The 20,947-nt window shown below is 63.3% G+C and overlaps 1 protein-coding gene across 1 annotated transcript in view; it reads right to left on the reverse strand.

Moving 5' to 3' along the window:
• LOC116838580 (solute carrier family 12 member 9-like) overlaps nucleotides 1–20,947 on the reverse strand; it is a 49,332-nt gene that overhangs the window by 16,864 nt on the left and 11,521 nt on the right. The window contains 5 exon segments of the mRNA XM_075068348.1: nucleotides 3,974–4,098; nucleotides 10,430–10,512; nucleotides 15,089–15,246; nucleotides 19,897–20,008; nucleotides 20,095–20,210. Of these exon segments, the coding sequence (XP_074924449.1) occupies nucleotides 3,974–4,098; nucleotides 10,430–10,512; nucleotides 15,089–15,246; nucleotides 19,897–20,008; nucleotides 20,095–20,210 (594 nt within the window).

Raw genomic sequence — 20,947 nt, forward strand, 5'->3', positions numbered from 1 at the left:
TAAGTCGCCCTAGCGCCATGTGAATGGCCACCAGTAGGTTTCAGAGTCAACACTGCCATTGCGGTGAGGAGGGCAGGTTGACCAGCTCAGAGCTCAGTTCAGGCTGGCTGCAGACTCAGGCGGGTTCCCACCTGTGCCCTGTCCCTGGGGTTGGCACCCTGGCTCCTGCCCTTTCATGCCTCTCCCCAAGCAGGAGGCTGCTGGGGGAGATCACAGCAGGCAGCACTGATGGAGCAGTTCTGCACTCCAGATCCACGAGCCATGAACATGGAGCAGAACCCGCTCTCCGAGGCCCTTAACCTTTACGAGAGAGAGAGCGAGCGCGGGGCAGGTCAGCTCAGAGATGCAGCCGCAGCCAGCCAGATGGGCGCCAGCAGCCCAGGGCACCCAAGCCAGCGCGGCACGGGAGCGCAGAGGAGGCGGGCCCGCAGAAGCTGTTATTTTCTCTAATTGTTGTTTTTGCTGAAAGGTAATTAAAATCCCCTTTTTATTTCACATCTCGGAGACCTCGGCGGGGAGCGGGAGGGGAGAGCCAAGCGCTGGGGAAGCGGGGGAGAATGCTGCATTGAGGCGCGGAGGGGGGAGAGCGACGCAGAGGGAGGGGGAGATGCTGGATTGGGTGGGCAGAGAGCCCCTTAGCCAGGCCAGCCCCAGCCACACTATAACCAAGCTTGCCGCCCCCCTAGCACATGCTCAGGGCTGCCCCCTCCCCCATGCTCTGGGGATACCGCTCACTGCCAGCTCTCCGTTCTCCCCCCAGCCCCGGGCACTCATGGAGTATCTTCTCATACTGTACCTTTCCTGCCACCCCTGGTGCCTGGCCAAGCCACTGTCACCTGCCCTGTCTCTGCTCTGGGGTCCGGCCCCACGCACCCCACAGGGATGGTGGCGTCCCACCGGGGCAGCACTGGGGCAGGCTCACGCAGTGCCGCTCCCAGCACCTTGGCCTCACTGGCACGTCATCCCGCAGGAGGATCACGGCCTTGGGCAGGCCAGAGGCTCTATGGAAAGCAATGACATGCAGGGCCCCATTGTCACTTGGCTGGCCCAGGGCTCGGCCAAGATCAGCTCCTGGCAGCGGCTGAACCAAGCCAGCCGGGGGGGACGCTGGTGGGCAGAGGACAGCTCCCAGCACAGTCTGCTCTGCATGACCACGGCTGGCTGAGTCAGCCTGGTGTCAGGAGAAGGCTGGGTTCCTGGCAGACACTGAGCTCTCACCTACCAGTGTCCATGAGTAACGCTTCCCCCATCTGTGGCTGTCTGGGAGACTGTCCCCTCAGGCGGACAAGGCCCCAGCCAGTCTCACCTCTTAGTGGGACACCAGCCACGGGACGGGCCTGGGCACAGAGGCCTCAGCAAACGCCAGCTAGTCCAGAACTCTGCAACACCTCACCTCGGCAACAGGCTACCGCGAGCCCCCGCCACCCATGCAGAACAGGGCCACGCTCATGGCCTCGGCTCCTTGCCTTCAAGGCACTCCATGCCCCAGGCCCAGGGTTTCTGGAACAGCCTTGAGTTCTGGGATGGGACCGTGGCCGGCAGCTCTGCTCGTCGGGCCAGTGGGACTCTCTACCACCAGGGTCAGGCTCATCAGTTCAGGGCTTTCCCAGACCGAACTCCCCATGCAGGACATGGCCCGCACAAAGAGGAATGACCCCAGCAAGGTGCTCAGATACCCCGGGGACTGAGCAGGACGGACCTGGCCCAGGGGCAGGATACCAGACCAGACGGACCAATGCTCTGACCAAAGGTGGCAGTGGCTGTTCTCCAGGGACTGGGGGCCATCTCAGGGGCCAGGTTCAGGCCAGCAGTGAGAGACGCTCTGGGGTTTGGGGCCCAGGGAGGAAGGCGCAGGTTTGCGCAGAGTGAAGTGGCTGAGATCAGCGCTGACATAAACAGTAGGTACCCACGGAGAACCAGTCCCACTGAGGTGCTGCCATGATGGCCAGGCCCCTCACCTGGGTCCCCACGGCGCAGAAGGCTCCTCTTAGTATCTCCTGCAAATGCCCCTCTGTTGCCCTAGCCCCCCAGGTGTTCCTCCTGCAATGGCAATGCAGACAGCCGTAGTGTAGACAGGCTGCTGGCGCTGTTGCCAATGGGCTGTTTAACGCTGGGCAGCGCAAGGCAGGGAGAGCAGAGTTCCCAGTCAGCACCAGGCCATGCCGCACCGAGGATGAGTAAGACAGGATCGATCTGACGCATGGAGCCCTGCCCACACTCCACACCAGGGTGCCTTAGAAGTGCCAGCTTAGAAGTGCAGCTTAGAAGTGCAGGCAGGGGTGCCATAGCCTGAGCTGTGCCAACAGCAGGAGCCTGGCCTCTGGAGGGCTGAGCCACCCCCAGCCATTAACTTCAGCACACAGCCCCCAGACCCTGGGACTACTGGGGGATGGCACAAAAAACGGAGAGAGACTGGCTCATTTTCACTAGACTCTTCCTAATTCCAGGGCCATTTTCTCCAGGCCTGGGAAACCTGTGACCCCCACCTCATAGGCACAGTGCCTGCTCTTCCCCTCCTGTAGTTGGGTCTGGTAGTTAGCACCTGGAGAACCCCACTGCAGTCAGGACCCCATTGTGCCAGGCGCTGCACATGCCCATTGAGAGAGTCCCTGCCCCACGCGCCCCCAGCCTGGACGCACACACCAGCCAACGGGACGGGGGGAAAGGGAATGGCAGTAGGGAGAGGCAGCACAGGCTAGTGGTTAAGACATTTCCTGAGGCTTACTAGAGCTGGGTTCTGCCCTGCAATAGGAGCTCCCCCGCCCTGGGCCCCCTTCGGGTCTCCTAGACTCTAACGACTGGATCCTCATCTCAGCCTCTCGCCCCTTCCTCAGCAGAAGGGGACCCACCCCTGCTGCACAGGTGAGCACTGAGCCATCTAGTTGCTGGACCAAGAGGAATGGGGGCAGAACCCAGGACTCCATCTGGGTCTTCACCACCTTCCTCCTCCTGTGCAGGCCCCCTTTGCTGAGGGGCAGGGCAGCGGCCAGCTGGGCACGCGCAGGCTGACTGTTCCAGGAAGGAAGCTGGGCTCTGCCTCGCTTTAATTACCGCTAATGGAAGGCATGCTCCAGCCCCGCCTGGCACGCTGCCCCGGGAGCGCAGCAGGACGCGAGCCATAAATTTCCCACCAATCGCCCGGCGCGCTGGGGGCTGGGGTTTCCACTGGGGGGTTGTTTTTTTCCTGGCTAAAAATGGTATTTGCTCAAGGGCAAAAGCTTTTTAACCAGGCTCATAAATGTTTATTACCCAGCGCTGTGTTCGGCTTGATGGGATTAGAGGGGGGCAGGGATTGATCAGCCGCCCCCACCCCGACACCATGAGATCACGCTGGGGTGGGGGGAGCTCACAGTGATCAGTTCGTGCCCAGTTTGAGGGGGGGGAAGGTTCATCGGTGAGAAGCAGGGCGTAGGGGGGAATCTTCTCTGACACCTCAGTGCCAGCTGAGATCCCCACTCTGGGGAGCGCTGACCGGGCCAAGAGGGCATCTCTGCCCCCGCAGTCTCAGGGAGGTGGGGCAGTGGGGAGACAGCATGACCCGCATAACCCCTGCATCCGACTCACTTGCTGGCCAAGCTCCTGGCCCCTGACTGCCAAGCACCCGAGAGGCTGGAGTTGGGGGGTAGTGGCTAGCAATGTGGGGCTAGGGGTACCTAAACCCAGTCCATCCTATCCCTCCATGAAATATCCTGGGGAAGGGTGGGGGCAAGATGTGGGGCTGCCAGATTCCCGCCTAGTGCTTGCTCGGGGTGGGGGACAGGCCTGCCCTCCCTTGCAGGTTTTGGGGGCATGGGGGACCCAACTGCCAGCCCAGCCTGGCCCCCTGCTGCCCAGTGGCACTGCGTGTCAGGGGTTGCCAGGCAGGGCACTGCACGGTGGTGCGAGTGCGTCACAGTAGCTGGTGCCATCGGCTCCCGGACACCCCACTAGCAGACAGTCTCTTTGCCCCAGCCTCCCCTCCCCATCTGGATACCTGAAGTTGGGGGCCGACGCCCACTCGAGGGCCAGGCAGGCCAGGTCGACGGTGGCGTAGACCAGCAGGAAGAAGATGGTCACAATGGCGGCGATGGTGTTCAGCTTCCCGGAGAACAGCACCAGCTGGGGGAGACAATAGTGTGAGGCACCCCCTTGGCTGGCCAGGCGAACGAAGCCTCACACACCTTACAGGGTTGGGGGCTACGCTGGCTGGTGCATCCAGCAGCAGGGCAGGAGGCAGCTCTGCACTGAGCCAGACACTGGGCCCCCATGGCCCTCTGAGGGGAGCTGGGATGCCAGCTCCTCTGCCATGGGCTCCCTTGGTGGTGCCGCCCAGGGTGCACCCCCCTTCATCCCCCGCCCACCTGTGCTGCATGGAGACACTGGCACCATGTTCACCCTGCTCCCGACCCCGGGCACGTCCCCCTGCCACATCCCCCGTGCCTGCCTCTCACGGGGTGACCCAGGAAAGAAATCCAGCTCCACCACCCCAGGGCATGTGCCTCTCCCACCCTGGGGCACCGCACAGCCACCCCCTTGAGAGAAGGGCAGCGTAGGGCAGGAGCCCCCCCGCCCAAGCCAGAGACAGCCACAGGGCAGCCAAGCAGCAGAGACAGGGACCCAGCGCCCAGCCCAGCAGGCTGCCCCTAGCACCCTTGCCAGGGGAAGTGGGTCCAGAGAGCCACTGAACAGCTGAGATCTTCCTGCTGGGAACCCACCAGGCACAGCGTCCCCTCCCGTACCAGGACTGGGGGGGCAGTGCCAGGACATCATCCAGCCTGAGCAACTGGCATGAGACAGGGCAGGCGCAGTGTGGCCGGGCTCGGGGGAATAAGGGCCCCTTGCAGCCTGATGTATTCAACAGCTAAACCCACCCAGCCATTACTGCTACATCCATTCTTGGGGCAGGCAGCCTGGGCCCCAAAAGTCATGGCTACAGCCTCTCCCATGGGGGCCAGGCCAGCCAAGGGGCTGGGAGCCGAGACTGCTGGCTCCAGAGCAGCCTAGCTATGGCTGAAGGCCCATCCCCACATGGGCTGCACTGCACTGGGGGTCCCAGTGGGCTGGGCCCAGCAGCGGAGCCCATACATGGGGAGTCCATGGGGCCGCCACAGCCAGCCCAGTGGGTCAGCTCAGAAATGGCTTCTCAGAGGTTGCCTGACCACGTGCATCTGGCCGGGATCGCGACTGAATCCTGGGGAAAGGGCTGATCGGAGGCTGGGGTGCAGGGGGGCTCACTGGATCTGGCTCCTGCCCTGAGTACAATGGATGGGCCTGTCCCTAAAGCCCTGGGCACAGGAGGGAAGCAAGCAGCCTAGGTAAAGGGAGGGGACGTGCAGGGGAGCATCGGGACCCAGCCCAGCCCTGGGGTAAAGGGGAGGGGGGCCATGCAGGGGAGCGTCCGGGCCCCGCCTGGTCCTGGGGTAAAGGGGGGGCCATGCAGGGGAGCATCTGGGCCCCGCCCGGCCCTGGGGTAAAGGGGGGGACGTGCAGGGGAGCGTCCGGGCCCCGCCCGGCCCTGGGGTAAAGGCGGGGGATGTGCAGGGGAGCGTCCGGGCCCCACCCAGCCCTGGAGTAAAGGGGGGAGGATGTGCAGGGGAGTGTCCGGGCCCCGCCCAGCCCTGGGGTAAAGGGAGAGACGTGCAGGGGAGCGTCCGGGCCCCACCCGGCCCTGGGGTATAGGGGGGGCCGTGCAGGGGAGTGTCCGGGCCCCGCCCGGCCCTGGGGTAAAGGGGGGCGTTTCTCAGCTGGATGCAGGGAGCTAAATCTAAGCACCGAAGTGATGCGAGTAGCAGCCCTGTGAACCCAGGCCTGCTGGTGCCCATGCCCCTGGGGAGGGCCTGCTGTGTTCTTGGGGAGCCACGCCCCAGCCCCTCTCCCACCCCCTACCCCCCCGGCGCGGCCGGGAGCCGCTCTGCACCGCAAAGCCGGCAGTTCAGCCTGACCCGCAGCCATCGCTCCACGTGGGGCGCTTTAGATTATTCAACCCATTTAAGCAATTGGGAATTTCAGCTCGTTGGGAGCTTAATAGCTCCGAGCCGGGTAATCGTGCCTGGCTGCTCTAATGGAGGCCCCCACCCCCCGCCCTCACTCACCCAGCCGTTTGCCTTTGATTTATAATTCAGTTAGCTGCTCATCAAGAGAAAGGATGGAAGCTGAGAGGTAGCAAACCCCAAGCCAGCAGGGCAGGAGGGACAGGCGTGGGGGGCGGCAGGGGGTGCAGGGAGAGGCTGCTATCAGGATCCCACAACTAGCTGCTGTTGAGGAGGCTGGAAGGGGCAGATGGGGGGAATGGGAGCCACAGTGGGCCAGGGGGCTGAGAGCAGGCCTGGAGATGGCCATCTCGGGCAGGCTGCCAAGTGCCATTAGCTGGTAGGACATGGGGTGAGTCCCTACGGCTGGTATGCTGCCCCGGCCGCTCCTGCCACTCCAGCCCTGAGCCCCCTGTGCAGCTCTGCCGGTGCCCCTCACTCTCAACCTGCAGCCCCTGCTATCCCAGCCTGGGCTCCCCACCCATTCCATAGCTCAGCCCATCGCTGGAGCCTGTCAGGGCCTCTCCCACCCTGGGCCCCGGAGCTGGTGGGGATGGGTCTGCCTGGAGCCTGTCCAGGCCTAGCTCCCATAACTCCAGTGGCAGGGGGTTGGCGTCTCTCTCAGCAGCCGTGTGTGAGGCCCTCATCTTATGCCATGCATCAGTGCCACGGGGCACCCTGAGCCCCTCAGTCATGGCTGCCGCCCACCATTTTAGATCTGCCGCCTGGAGCTCACGTGAGTCACCAAAGGGGCTGGAGAGACCCCCATTGCCTCTGGGCCCGGGCACCCCAGGGCAACCCAGCTGGGGCAGATGCCAGGCAGGCCTCTCTCCATGGCAGCACCAGCCCCTTGAGGCGATTCTCAGCTCCCCATTGACTGGCCTGCACCAGCGTGGGGGGTCTCTCCCCTTTCCCTGGGCCGGGCCTGGCCCCTCGATGAGACGCAGCCATTAGCTAATGGCAGGGGAAGACGATTCCTCCCGTGCACCACGGGGTTTGTGATTCAATTGATTCTGGAGGAAGAAAAACACCTCTGAGGAGCAGCTGCCAACAAGCTGGCCAGGTGATGGGTCCCCCTCTCACGCCAGCTGGCACTGCCCTGCCATTCAGCAGCAGGCCCAGCCATGGCTTCTGCAGCACCTGCTAGGAGCTTTCAGGGCACATGGGGCAGGTCCGTACCCTGCCCGCTGGGGCCAGCAGATGCCATGGTGCCAGCAGCTCCAGGAGAAGCTGGGCTCCTGGGGGCTGGGTTTGGAGCCCAGGTGCCTGCGCTGCCTAGGGTCCCGGCTAAGCACCCGCTGGCCCGGCCCCCTCCTGGATTAGGTGTGAGCACAGCCAGCCAAGGCCAGGGAGCCCCTCACCTCCAGGCAGGGCCCCAGGCAATGCAGGTTGGGAGCCAGAGCGAGCCCCAGGGGTCGGTGGGCAGCAGCCCCCATACAAACTCCTCCCCACAGGCCCATCCTCCCCCATTGTGCCACTCTAGCCATTGTCTTCACCTCGGCCTCTCTACAGCCTGGGTCTAATCCTGCCGCGTGGCCCCCAGGAGCGTCTCTGAGACCTGCCCCTTCCTTCCCCCACAACGACAACTCTGCCCTGTAGGCCCCAGCATCGTGTGTCAGGCTATTGCCTTTCCAGCCTGGCCGATTCCTGTCCTGCCAGCTCACACCAGCGGGCCCCTCACTCTGACCCCCTCCCTTTGCCTTCTCCTGGCTCCCCCTTCAGTGCATCAACCCATCTTCACTGTCCAGGGTCCTCCGGGTCCATCCCCACCCCAGCCATCATCCCCCAGCTGCCCTCTCATCGGCCCATGAGCCCAGCCTCCATCGCCCACCTGGAGCATTTCCAAAAAAGCACCGGCTGCCCCTCGCCTGGACACAGGGAGGGCCCCAGGCCAGCCACAAAACCACCTCCTTGTCCTCCACATCCCTCCTTACACCTCTCCTCCACCGTGATGCCATGACACGGGACAGGTGGCTGCTGCGCCCAGGCCACTGGCCAGCACGCGGCCCACTGGTGTCTCCTGGGCTCCACCAGCTGCCCCTTGTCTTACACTGAGACTGTCAGCTCCCCGGGGCAGTGGCCATCTCTGGGATCTGTGTTTATACTGCACAGCGAGCTGGGACCTGGAGTCTCCATGGGTTGCAGCTCTAGCTGGACGCTGGCAGCGATCAGACGCAATTCATGCCAACCAGGTGCAGTCCCGGAGCTCCGGACAAGCTGCCCACCTGGCCAGCGGCTGGGGGGCCCTGAAGGTACAAAGGGCCAGAGCCTCAAAGGGATTTAGGCTCCTAACTCCCATTGGTTTCAGTAAGAGTTAGGCACCTAAATACCTTTGGGTTTGCGGCTCTCTGATTCCTTGCTGTCCAGCACCCTGGTTCTCCTGTACTGGCACAGAGCAGGCACTGGGCTCCCCCCCACACCCCGTCACGTGCCTGCTCTCTGCATGTGGGCGCTGGGAGCCCAGGCCCCAGAAATGGGTTGTTATCCTTGCCGCCTGCAATCAGGGCTGAGCTGGCTGAGGCCATGACGCCTCGTGCATGCGTGTGTCCATATTCCCTGCCAGCTAATGGGGCAATTTTTTAGCATTACATATATTTGTCCAATTTGGCGGAGAGGAGACAAGCTCACTCTTGAGACGCGAAGCCGGCGCTGCCTCCCCACTCCTGCAGACTGGCTGATGGCAGGTTCTGGGCAGAATGCGATGATCCAGGCGGCGGCACAGCGACGCCCCCCCACCCGCACTGGGAGCCCTTTGCACACAGAATTAGAGCGATTGTTTCCTTCCCCTGGGAGGTCTCACAGCTCCACACACAACTGGAGAGCGAAGCCCTGGGATCTCTGCTGCTGCCCCGGGACACCAACTCAACAGCACTCCCAGAGACACCCCCGTGTGCTGCCTAATGCCTGTGACATCCTGGAACTTGAGAACGGGGCCCACATGGTGCCTGCCTGGCTGCCAAAGAGGCCGAGCCCTCTCCCCGCCCCGCCCCAGTTCCTGTTAACTCCATTGGGGGGCAGGGCCCTTTGGAAATGAGGCCCCAAGTGCCCCACAGGGAGCCAAGCCAAGGGACAGACACACCCCAAGGGGCAGGAGTGGAAGCAGCCCAGCCAAGGAGCGTTGCCAGGTGCCAATGCTGCACAGAGGGGCCACTGGCACGCAGCAGTGAAAGGGTTAAGAGTGGTTCCTGGACCCCACCAGCAGCAGAATTAGAGGGGGCTCTGTGCTGGGGATACCGGCCAGCCAGGAGGGAGCCCCAAGGCCCAGTTGGCCCACCGATCCGGGCGACTCCCCCTTCAGGACTGCCCAGGCCCTGGTGTCCCAGCCCCTTGCTGCACCAGCTCAGCAGGGCAGGGTTGTGCGCTCGCACTCAGTGCCGACCTCCCGTTTCACAGGTGGGAAACTGAGGCATTGTCTTCAAGGTCCCATTGGGAGTCTGTGGTGAGATCCCAGATCTCCTGAATCCCAGCCCAGAGCCTGATGTGATGAACTGGGAACGTTCTTAATGTTTTCTCTGAATACTGTGCCTCAGTGTCCCCTATGCAGTTCTAAATATCTAGGTGATGGAATAAGGGTGTGTGATTGCTGCAGAGGAAGGGGCCCGTGCACCTAAATGCCTGGCACTCTGTCTCCTAACAACAGATGGCCTGGGCCCCTTCTCTGCAAAGGTGCCAGCTGCAGGTGACCTCCTGGCCTGGGAAAGGGGCTGAGCAGAGAGGAGGGGCTGGAGGGGGTTGTTAGTCTGGAGCTGGCTGAGGACGAGGAGTGAAGTGCAGATGTGGGGGTCTGGCTCACTGCCCCCAAGAATGGACCCGGTTGAGGGGTCCGGTTCGCTGTACCTACAAGCTCTGTTTTAGACCCTGTTCCTGTCATCGAATAAACCTCTGTTTTACTGTCTGGCTGAGAGTCATGTCTGACTGCAAAGTAGGGGTGCAGGACCCTGTGGCTTCCCCAGGACCCCGCCTGGGCGGACTCGCTGTGGGAAGCACACGGAGGGGCAGAGGATGCTGAATGCTCCAAGGAGAGACCCAGAAGGTGAAGACGTGTGAGCTTCTTGCCCTGAACAAGTCTGCTTCAAGGGAGAGGAGGCTCCCCAAAGTCCTGACTGGCTTTGTGGGGAGCAGTTCCAAAGCATCGGCCGGTGACTCCACGACACCTTAACAAGGCCGGCCGGCCTCTCGAAATACATGCCTTGTGCCCCGTTCACGGCTGAGGTCCCATGGCCCTTCTGCAGGTCCAGGCCCATGTCCTCAGCCAGTCCCACTCACCATGGACGTACGGCACTACGGCTGCTGCTCTCCACCCCAGAGATGGCTGCATATCCGACTGCTGCTTGGGTCTAGCTCTGGGCTCCTCTGTGATGAGGTGCCAGGGGAAGCGCCCATGGTCAGTGCTCCCGCTGTGCCCTGCGCAGCCAACTCACCTGCACCACCACCCAGGAGAGGATCACAGCCACCCAGGGGTTCCCACTGTGGGAGGTTTTCTTTGCCGGCGCCAGAGCTCTGCCTGCAGGGGAAAAGGAACCAGACGCGCCATGTGAGAGAGGATTTCGAATGGGAGCAAAGTCAGTGCCAGGAGTGGGGCAGGGCTCAGCGCCAGTTAGGGCAGGGCTGCAGAGGCCCCAGCCAGGACCCTAGGCCAGCAAAGCCAGCAACCGCAGCCTGTCCAGCCCTCGCCCGTGTGCCCCCCGCCACAGGCACTGCCCCTCCCCTCCCTGGCCCGTCACACATCCAGCAGCAGAGCCAGCATGTCCCAGTGTCCCTGGGGGGGAGGATCAGGGCCAACGCAGAAACAAGGTTCAATCCATGCCAGCCGTGAGGTCTGAAATACACACCGCATGGAGCTCAGCCTGGCATGGCCCCCCCGCAGCCAGTGGATCGGGGCCTTGCCGAAAGCCGGCAATACGGGGAGGAACTGCCCTGGCCCCACAGCCCTACTCTGGCCCCGTTTCACAAGCCAGCCTGAGAACACCAGTCAGGGCAGGTCCCCGCAGGCCGGCCCCAGGGGCTGCGACAGCACTGGCCTCGGTGGCCCCTCTGCTCATCAACCGCCCTCCACCAAGACCCAGCCTGTTGGAGAGAGCCCAGTCCCTAGGAGAAGGGGGACCAGCCGCAGTGTGACGGGGAGTGTGGGGGACAGGAAGTGGGGAGTCCTGTGCCAGCAGGCAGGGTGCAGTGCCACAGGAGCGGCACCTCCAAGGGGCATTAACTCTGAGAGCCAGCACAACAGCCCCCCTAACACTACCGGGGCTTTGGGGTCAGCACTGACTGAGAGGGGACAGCGCCCCCTACTGAGACCCCGTCTCTGCTCCCTGCAGCACAGTGCCCCCTAGAGCATTGGGGTCAGCACTGACTGAGAGGGGACAGCGCCCCCTACTGAGACCCCATCTCCGCTCCCTGCAGCACAGCGCCCCCCAGGGCATTGGAGTCAGCACTGACTGAGAGGGGACAGCGCCCCCTCCTGAGACCCCATCTCCGCTCCCTGCAGCACAGCGCCCCCCAGGGCATTGGAGTCAGCACTGACTGAGAGGGGACAGCGCCCCCTACTGAGACCCCCTCTCTGCTCCCTGCAGCACAGTGCCCCCTAGTGCATTGGTGTCAGCACTGACTGAGGGGTGGGGCTCCCCTTACTGAGCCCTGCCGCTTCCTGCAACACAGCGCCCCCTGGCATCACGCTGGAGCTCTGGGGTCAGCACTGACTGAGAGGGGACAGCGCCCCCTATTGACCCCCCCCTTCCCTGCCACACAGCACCCCCTGGGCAGCACAGACTCAGAGGGGAATATTGGATCAGCAACGTGCCTGCAGTGTCTGGTAGGTGGCCCTGCCGGCGTAGCTGGGGAGCTCTGAGGCGCTCCAAGCCAAGGGTGGTGCAGCTACAGGCCATACGCGCTCCAGGCCTCAGCCCTGGGAAGAGGAAGCATGGCCTGCACTCACAGCAGGTCCAGCGGGTGATCAGTTACTGGGTGGCTGCTGCACGTCACCCAGGAGAGAGCCTCCAGCTGGGGGGAGCGCCCAGAGAGAGCCACCCAGAGAGCAGAGAGCCACCCAGCTGGGGGGGAGCGGAGCAGAGACATGCCAGACCTGAGTGTTGCAGGCACCATGCCAGGATGGGAATGACCCAAAACACGTGCCCTTTGCTCCGGCCTGAGGGGCAAACTGCCACGCCGCTCTCTCTCCCTGCACTAGCCCCAGAGAGACCGCAGCCCAGCCCCCAGCCAGTGCTGAGCCGCTATGCAAATGGTTAAGTGGCTGCATGCATTAGCGAGCGAGAGTACAATATTTCATGCCGCCAATGGCAGCAAGAACATAAACTACTCGCTAGAGAGGCTTTCAGAGCTGCCTGGTTTAGTCCATTCCAGGGGGTTTAGTGATTGTTACAAACGTCCTTGGGAATCCTCACTCCATCCCCAGCCCAGCAAAATCCATCGCAGGGCACCTAACAGACCCACTTTCTTTGGTTACCGTCACAGCACCTGGCAGACCCAGCTCTCCATGAGCCAGCCCCTCCACCCTACTTTGGGCTGCAAAGCTCGGGTCAGTGCCAACCATGCCAGGCCTTTCCCAGACACCCCCACTGCTGGGCACGGGCTCAGCGAACAGAGCCAGCTCTTGCCAGAGACACAGATGTGCCCACCATCACAGATTCACGGGGGTCCAAAAGGGGTAGGAACTGGGGCTGTACTCTGCCCCCAGGCTGTGCTGAGCCCTGGGCACCTGCCCACAACCTGCCAGGCCACGGAGAACACAGGCCGGGGAGAAAGATGCTGCTCTGCGGGACGTGGTTTTCCATGGCAGGGAAGGGGCATCGCTTCAGAATCAATGGCCCGACGGGAGCCAATTGGATCGAAGGAACCACATCAGCAACCTGCTCACCTAGCCCCTCTCCTGGGATGGGAGTCCTTGGACATGCAAGCCTGGGCATCCCCCCAAGCACAGCTATGGTCCCACCCAAGGGCAGGGCTTGGCATGGCTCTCCAGGACACCTCTGGAGTGCTTTGCAGTGCAGGCCCTCAGTGACAACATGGGGTAACCCCGTGCCCTGTATCTGGGCATCTCCAGGGTGGGGAAGAGGTGTCCCTAGACTGCACATGGGGAAACCGAGGTACCAAAGGCACCTCGGAGTCCTGTCTCCCACCCCCCACTCCAACGACTGAGCCCTCACCCATCTTGCCTCAGCTGGCAGCCCCTGGCGTTGGAAGGCCGGGAAGGGGGAGAGCAGGGAGAGCCTAGGGATATTTATTCAGTTGGCTGGAGAAGCCCAAGTAGGCCGAGGAGCTAATGCAATCCAAGTGCCCACGCTCTTTCCTGGCAGGCGCCCAGCATGGCAGGACCTGACGCTGCTGCGGCCTGGATTCCGAGTCACTACTGCCCCCGACAGGTGGGTACTTCATGTCTTCAGAGTGCTGCACGGCACGGCCATGCAAGCCCAGGGCTCCCTGGGACCGGACAAGCAGCCAGCCAAGCACAAGCAACGTGCTGGCTGAGCAAAGTCGGGAGCCCCCCCCAGAACCCCACTCCAGCGCTGCAGGCAGACCTGCCAGGGAAGGCTGCCAAGGAGCCAGGGGACTTGGAAGGACGTGAGGCGCCTGTGCCCAGAGCCAGAGGGACCGTCGGAGAGCACGGGGTAGGGGGGAAAGCCAGGCAGAGCAGCTGCAAGGGTCTGCAGGACTGGAGCAGGACTGAAGGGCCAGGGACTGGGATTCCCCCCACTGCTAAGGAGAGCCTGTTTCGGGAGTGGGGAAGAGCTCTTTTGGGGTGGGGGTAGGGTGGTGAGGGAGCCGAGGGCTTTGGGTGGCGCTGTGCCCCCAATGTGAGAAGAACCGCTCCCCCAGCGGGGACTGGCAGGGAGGCAGCCCCTCAGCCCCTGGTGTCCCAGGACCACGCTCTGCCCCCGGTGTCAAAGGCTGAGAGGCAGCAGGTGCAGGCACAGCGCCCCATCCCTTGGTGCCGAACAAAGGAGAGGAGGAGAGGAGGGGGACGGGGGAGAAGAGAGCTGCTGGAGGAGGTTTTGTTTTCAGTCTTGGGCTGGGGGATGCAATGCAGGGAACCTCAAGCTGGGGTCTAAGCTCCCTAAATCCCCCAGAAGGACTTGATTGAGGGGTTCTGGTTGTACCTACACGCTCTGCTTGGGACTGTGTTCCTGTCGTCTAATAAACCTTCTGTTTTGCTGGCTGGCTGAGGAACAGGGGTGCAGGGCCCTGACTTCCCCACACTCCATGAAGCCAGCCGAGACAGAGGGGGCCACGCAGCCCAGTACCACCCTCCCCTGCTCACAGAGGACTGGGAGCGAGCGTGAGTGAGTGAGTGTGTGTCCACTGCCCTCTGCTGGATGGAATCAGAACTGCTCACCCACATGTCAGAGGCCCCGTACAGTTCCCAGGTTGTGGAGACTCTCCCGAAGAGGCTTCAAGTTCTCTCCCTGGCCACACCTTAGTGATGCTGTACCTGGCCCAGGCCCACGGGATGGCTGCACAGTGGATGGCGAGGGGGGTGCAGAGCTGTTCCCCCAAGGAAAGCCCAGGCAGGGTAGCAGGGAGCGCCTCGTGCCCTGGGGGCGGCTCAGTGCCCCTTGTGTGGGCTTCAGTCCCTGCTCCTGGGGACAGGTCCACAGCAAAACACCTCTCCCTGCACTGGTGGCTCTCCCCGCTGCCTGCATGGGGCAGGGCTGACCTGGCACACCCCTTCCTTCTCCCATCGGCTGTCCTGGCAGTGGGCTGGCTGGGGGGTTCCCCCTGCTCCCAGAGAGGTACAGCTCTGAGGCATCGACGCTGCAGTGCCCAGGGCTGCCCCACCCCACAGAGACTGCAGCCAAGTCAGCCCCATACAGCACTGGCCTGGACACTGCCTCGGAGAATGGGATAGCTTCAGCGCTCCTCCTGTTAACCTGGGGAATGGTGCTATCCCCAGGGGCCAGCCCTCTGCCGCTCTACAGGGTTGTGGGGGTTCCCCACCGATCTAGGGGCCCTGAGGCAGGGGGATCCCCAGGGACCATCCCCTCATCGCTCTGTGGGGGGGGATCTCCACCCATCTAGGGGGCTGGGGATCCCCACTGACCCAGGGGCTGGTGGTGGGGGGCACTCACCGAAGATGTCGTCCTTGGCCAGGGCGTAGAGGATGCGGGAGGCCCCAATCAGGTTGCTCATGGAGGCCGAGAGGGTGGACGAGTAGATACCAATGATGACGAAGGGAGGCCAGACATTGATGTCCCGCAGGAAGCCGTAGTCCTTCTGGAGCAGGATCCTGCCAGTGGGGCAAGGGGGGTGAGCCAGGGCACCTCTCTGCGCCCCCTTCCCTGTAGGGCACCACCCAGCCGCCTGCTCTCTGCACCCCCTCACCCACAGGGCACCGCCTGCTCTCTGCACCCCCTCGCCCACAGGGCACGGCCCAGCGGCTGGCTCTCTGCACCCCCTTCCTGGTAAGGCACCACCCAGCTGCCTGATGCCTGCTCTCTGCAGCCCCTTTCCCCGCATGGTACTGCCCAGCCACCTGGTGCCCACTCTCTGCCACACGGGGCCACACTTCTTGGACCAGAGCCATGAGCACTGCTGAATGGGAAATCTGCCCCTTTTCCCTCAAGATGCCAGGCGCAGCCACCCCTCAGAGAGGGGAACCGGAAAGCTCCAGGCGCAGCACAGACACACCTTGCTCCTCCATCACCTCTATGGAGGGGTTTGTTTTCGCAGGGTCTCTCACAAGCACTGTGTTTATTGTTTATTATGTGCTCTGCATGCCCCATCATGAGCACCATGCAGGCAGATGCAATAGCGTGGGGGGTCCCCAAGGGACGGAGGAGTTGGGCACAAGCAGGGGCTCCCCAAAAGGCCAGGTATGGCCCGGGGGGGGAGGGTGTCTCTGACAGGCCGAGGAGGCGTGGCGGGAGCAGGGGGGCCCTGACAGGCTGAGGGGACCGGCACAGGAGTGCAGGGGGTCCCTGACGTGCTGAGGCGGTGGGCTCCAGAGCAGGGGGGGTCCCTGACAGGCCGAGAGCATGTGTGTGTGGGGGGGGTGTGTGTGTCCATGATAGGCCAAGGGGACAGGCACAGAGTGCGGGGGTTCTCTGACATACTGAGACAGTGGGGGCCAGAGCAGGGGGGTTCCCTGACAGGTCAAGGGCGTGCGTGCGTGCGTGCGTGTAGAAGGGGTGTCCGTGACAGGCCAAGTGGACAGGCACAGGAGTGCGGGGGGTCCCTGACATGCTGAGGTGGTGGGGGCCAGAGCAGGGGGATTCCCTGATGGGCCGAGGGTATGGGCGTGGGGGGGTCCATGATAGGCCAAGAGGACAGGCACAGAGTGCAGGGGGTCCCTGACGTACTGAGGGAGTGGGGGCCAGAGCAGGGGGGTTCCCTGACGGCTGAGGGGGTGGACATGGGGTTTCCATGACCGAGTCCCTGAACACTGCAGCCCCTGCAGAGCACAATTCCTTCAGCGGGGCTCCCAGGCAGCTCGCCGGTAATTGCTCTCCTAGCCCATCACCGCGCCAGGGCCCAGCTGGAGCCAATTGCTGCCATCACTCTCCCGGGAGGCGGCGTGTGGGGCCAGGGCCGATCGATAGCAAAGCAGTTACAGCCAGGCTGGGAGACGGCTCACACTGGGCCCTGGCTTAATCAAACCATCCAGCCCCGAGGCAGCTGATTTCCAGGAGGACCTAAAGCAGCCCCCACCCCCACCGCCTGCCCTCACAGCGGGGCTGGCTCTGCTGGGCATGCCAGTGGCCAGGTCCTGTCCCGGAGCCACAATGGGGGTGCACAAAGGATACCGGCATCGGGGCCATGGTCACGGACAGGGGTGCCTGGGCTCAGGCTGCCACCGGGTGGCGCTTCCAGCCTGTGGTTTGTTTTGTAAACGCGGCAGGGCAAGCCTGGTATGGGAACCTGGGCCACACGCAGCAGCCTCCTCAGCATGACATCACGCCCATCTGCCACGGCAGCCTGGCCTTCCCCACGGGCAAAGCACAGCCACCAGTGGGCAGATCAGTGGCTCCAACACAGCCCTGCCAGTGGGGCAGCTGCTGTGCCCAGCTCCCAGCTCCCCAGGACACTGTCCGAACGTTCTGCCAGGGCCAGGCTCCACTCCTGGTTGGACACACGGGCAAGGGAACCTGGAGATTTTACCTGCTGCACATCAGGGTGTGCCTCCAAGTGACACAGCTGCGGGGGGTGACCCAGGGCTGGACCAAGCAAGACACCACTTGGGCCACGTCCGGCTGCAGCAGACGCACTGTGATTTGCATCACACCAGTCGCTGGAGTCTCTAATGCTCCCAGGGAAAGCGCAGGGGAAGTGGACGTCCAGGTAACTCACTCGTCACTTGCCAAGTCAGAAAACCAGCACGGGAGAGACCCGGTGCCGTCAGGCCTCTGTGTCAGCTCCTGGACTTGTGGATTTTAGGGCTACTCTCTCAGAGGCCCTGGGAACCCCTTCCTGATGAGGGAGCACGGGCAGGCCAGGCCAGACCAGCTTGCATGTGAAGGGAATCTCCTTTCTGAGGCAGCATCCAGGCTGGGACATCAGCTCTGGGGCCTGGCAGTGCCCGGTTATGGCCTGTTTGTCCTCTGGCTGCTGCCCCCAGGGTATCACTACAGCTTGGTAGGAGCATCCCGGGCCACATGGGCAGATTCCCGCTGCTGGCACGAAGGGTGGGTTCTCAGAGCCGCTCGGCAGCCAAGCTGCCTGGCCACGAGCGTTTCATTGTGGGTTGGAAGCCACGCGAGCCATCGATCAGCTGGAAGCCACCTCCCCAGGGTTTACAAGACAGTGGCCCATAAAGCTCCCGGCCCCGCAGCAGCCAACTGGCTGAAACTCAGCGAGGAACTAAGTGGGGAAGGAGCCGTTTGCTGATGCTTTACAAGGATACAAATGGCCCAGCCTTTAATTGGATTTTAACAAGAGCCTGAGAGCAGGTGGGAGATATATTAGCCCAGATCTGAAACCTCAGTGTATCTGGCAATTAATACCTAATTATCTGGAAATTGATCCCCTTGCTCAGAGTGGCAGGAGAGCGGATGGCCCAGTGTGGGGGCCCAGGACAAGCTCTCCGCACCCCAGCTTGCAACACACCCGCTCGAGAACTCTGGTCCAGCCCCGCTGCTCTGGTTGGCTGCCCCCCGGCTGCATTTCAAGGGCTGGCTCCACATGTGAGACAGCAGGAGTGTCACCCAGTCCCTCACCCACCGGGCTGGACAGCCCCAGTTCCATTGTACAGGGTATCTGCACCACCCCTTGGCACTCAAAGTCCTGCCATCTCCACAGGGACAGAAGCCCCCTTGGGACCTCTCCCTTGGGGCTGGGTTTGTCCCGAAACTTCACGCACTGCCCTATATGCTCCTCCCCAGAGCAGGCTTCTGCCCCTAGCCTGCCAAGTAGCACTGCTGGTGCGAATGGAGGGGGAATGGTGCAGGAGGTGCCCCTGCCAGGCAGGCCCCAAACATGCACGATGTGGGAGGAGCCGTAGAAAGAACGGTAGATGGGGCGACCCTAAATGAGAAGAGGATTGTTTTTGTGTAGGTCCTATCTAAATTGCAGCTCTTGCAGGCTTGTACTCAAGGCTGATAGAGCCAAGCATGACCCAGGGCTTGGCTCCCAGCTACCCAACTCCGGGGGCAGGAATGCTCTCCAACAGGGGGCAGCCCCCCTCTTGGGGGGCCACAGGACTTACAGCAGGGCTGAGTCAGGCCTATTATCCCCAGTGACTGGAGGGGAAACTGAGGCAGAGCCTTGTCCGTGGCAGCAGAGAGGGGGCAGGCACCAGAGGTAAATCACAGCCCCTAGATTTCCAGCTCCCCCTCATGTGCTTGCTCCTGACTAAGTCTGGTCAGGCCAGCCCCCGCGGTGCTGGCCCGCTTGACCTGGCTCTGAGCAGCTGGAGCTATCCACCCGGGGGTTGGGGGGGGAGGCTGGGGAGGAGAGTGGGGTGCCCCCTGGAGGGCAAGATGGGATTGGAGACCCCCCTCCCCTGATGCCGTCCAGCAGGCAGGAGGCCACTGCTCTGGATCTCGCTGGCAGAGCTGTCCCTGGCACTGCCCAAGCTCTGCTGTGCCACCTCCTGGCCTTTGGGGGCTGGGCAGGGCCATGCACACCTACTGCTCCCAAGGCACTGGGTGCCCCGACAGCACTCAGCCAGTGACAACCACCTGGGGGTTGGAGGCAGGGGTGAGGGCCGTGCCCTGGGCCCCTCTCACTACTCAGTGTGTGGGGGGGAGCGAAGCCCATTACCCATTTCTGAGTGACAGCGCTGCACCAGCCTGTCCCCTGTCGCTCTGAGTAATGGCTGTGCATTAAGATATTAGCCGCTGACAACTATAACTCTCCCGCTTCCTGCCAGCTGCCTGCCACTGGCTCGATTTATGGCACCACTTTCCAGAGTGGAAAATTAACAGCTGAGCCCGGGGCGTGCTCCGGGCGGCCCTCGCGCCAGCACAGTCAGGCAGGCACTGCCTGGCAACTCCGCAGGGCCCCAGCTCTGGGACGGGGAGCGGAGCTGGACCAAGCAGACACTACCGGGCGTGGTGGCATCGCTGACACAGCAGCATGGCATGAGCTTGTGGTGAGGCCCTGGCCCCCAGCCCTTGCAAGCTGCCAGCCTGCAGCTGGGAGGGGCAGGCCTCTGATGGCCTGGGGTGACACCGATCCCAGAGTCCCCCAGCCCACCCATGCCTGGGTATCTGCCAGCCCCAAATCAATGCAGCACTTCTGCAGGTGGATCGCTTAGCAAACCCCTGGCCCGCGCCAGCCTGCTGCCCGTCCTCCCCAGCACAGCAGCCTTCCCTGGGCTCCGGCTTCACTCCGCCCTGAGGGCTGAGCTGCCCCCACAGGGAGCTGGGCATTCAGCCCCGTCGATGGAGGGTCCATGGCTACGCTCTGGTGGGGGGTGGCTCGGGCTGGGAGCGCGTACCTGTCGCAGGTGCAGCACAGCGTGAAGGCCAGCAGGTTGTAGATGAGGTAGGTGAAGAGCACAGCGGCGATGGTGCCTCTGGGGATGGAGTAGCTGGGGCGTTTCAGATCCCCTGCGGGGGAAAGTGAGGGGAGGCCGTCAGCCCTGCCCCATCTCCCCCGCCCCCTGTCCTGCCCCCCGTCTCTGCCCCCTCCTCACCTGACATGTTGGAGCCAGCCATGATGCCGGTGCAGCCGTTGAACATGACGGCGAAGACGGTGCTGAAGGTCATCACGCGCCCCGTGGTGTAGTCCACACCGTAGGCAGCTGCCAGGGCAGAGGGGAGATGTGAGCCCCAGCACTGAGCCCCCAATGCAGCCCGGAGCGCGGGCACTGGCTTTGCCACCCTCCCCACCCGGCTCAAGTGCTGCGTCAGGCCGGGCTGAGTGCTTCGGGCAAGGGCGGGGCCAAGGTCAGCCCCACAGACAGGTCTCTGCCGAGTGAAACTGGCATGGGCGCCTGCTGGCCATGGGGCAGCTCCACTCGGGGCACTGCCCTGGGGGCAGCCGCCATGCTGCCAGGGAACTTCCCAGTGCAGCCACACTGGCAGGGCATGAGGCTCCGGTGACAGCCAGGGCACAGCCCTTGCCATCTGCCTCTAGTGGCACCGGGCTGGGGCAGGTTGTGGGCACGGCCATCCCGGCAGTAAAGCTGGAAGATGGCTCATGTGGGGCTCATGGCCTGGGCCTTTGCTGGGAGAACTGTAACCCCCAAGGAGAGTCCCAGCGAAGTGCCAGGCTCTGCTGGGCAGAGGGGGATGATGGGCGGGCAGGCCGGGTGAGGGGTTGCCGGGCCGGCTCGAGCAGGGGGTGGGCGGGTCGGTGAGGTGTTGCCAGGCAGGGTTGGGAATGTGGCGGGCAGTCCGGGTGAGGTGTTGCCATGCGAAGGGTGGTTGGGTCGGGCAGGCCGGGTGAGGTGTTGCCATGCGAAGGGTGGTTGGGTCGGGCAGGCCGGGTGAGGCGTTGCCATGCGAAGGGTGGTTGGGTCGGGCAGGCCGGGTGAGGCGTTGCCA

Source organism: Chelonoidis abingdonii, chromosome 8 (assembly GCF_003597395.2).
Source record: "Chelonoidis abingdonii isolate Lonesome George chromosome 8, CheloAbing_2.0, whole genome shotgun sequence".
Lineage (NCBI taxonomy): Eukaryota > Metazoa > Chordata > Testudines > Testudinidae > Chelonoidis > Chelonoidis abingdonii.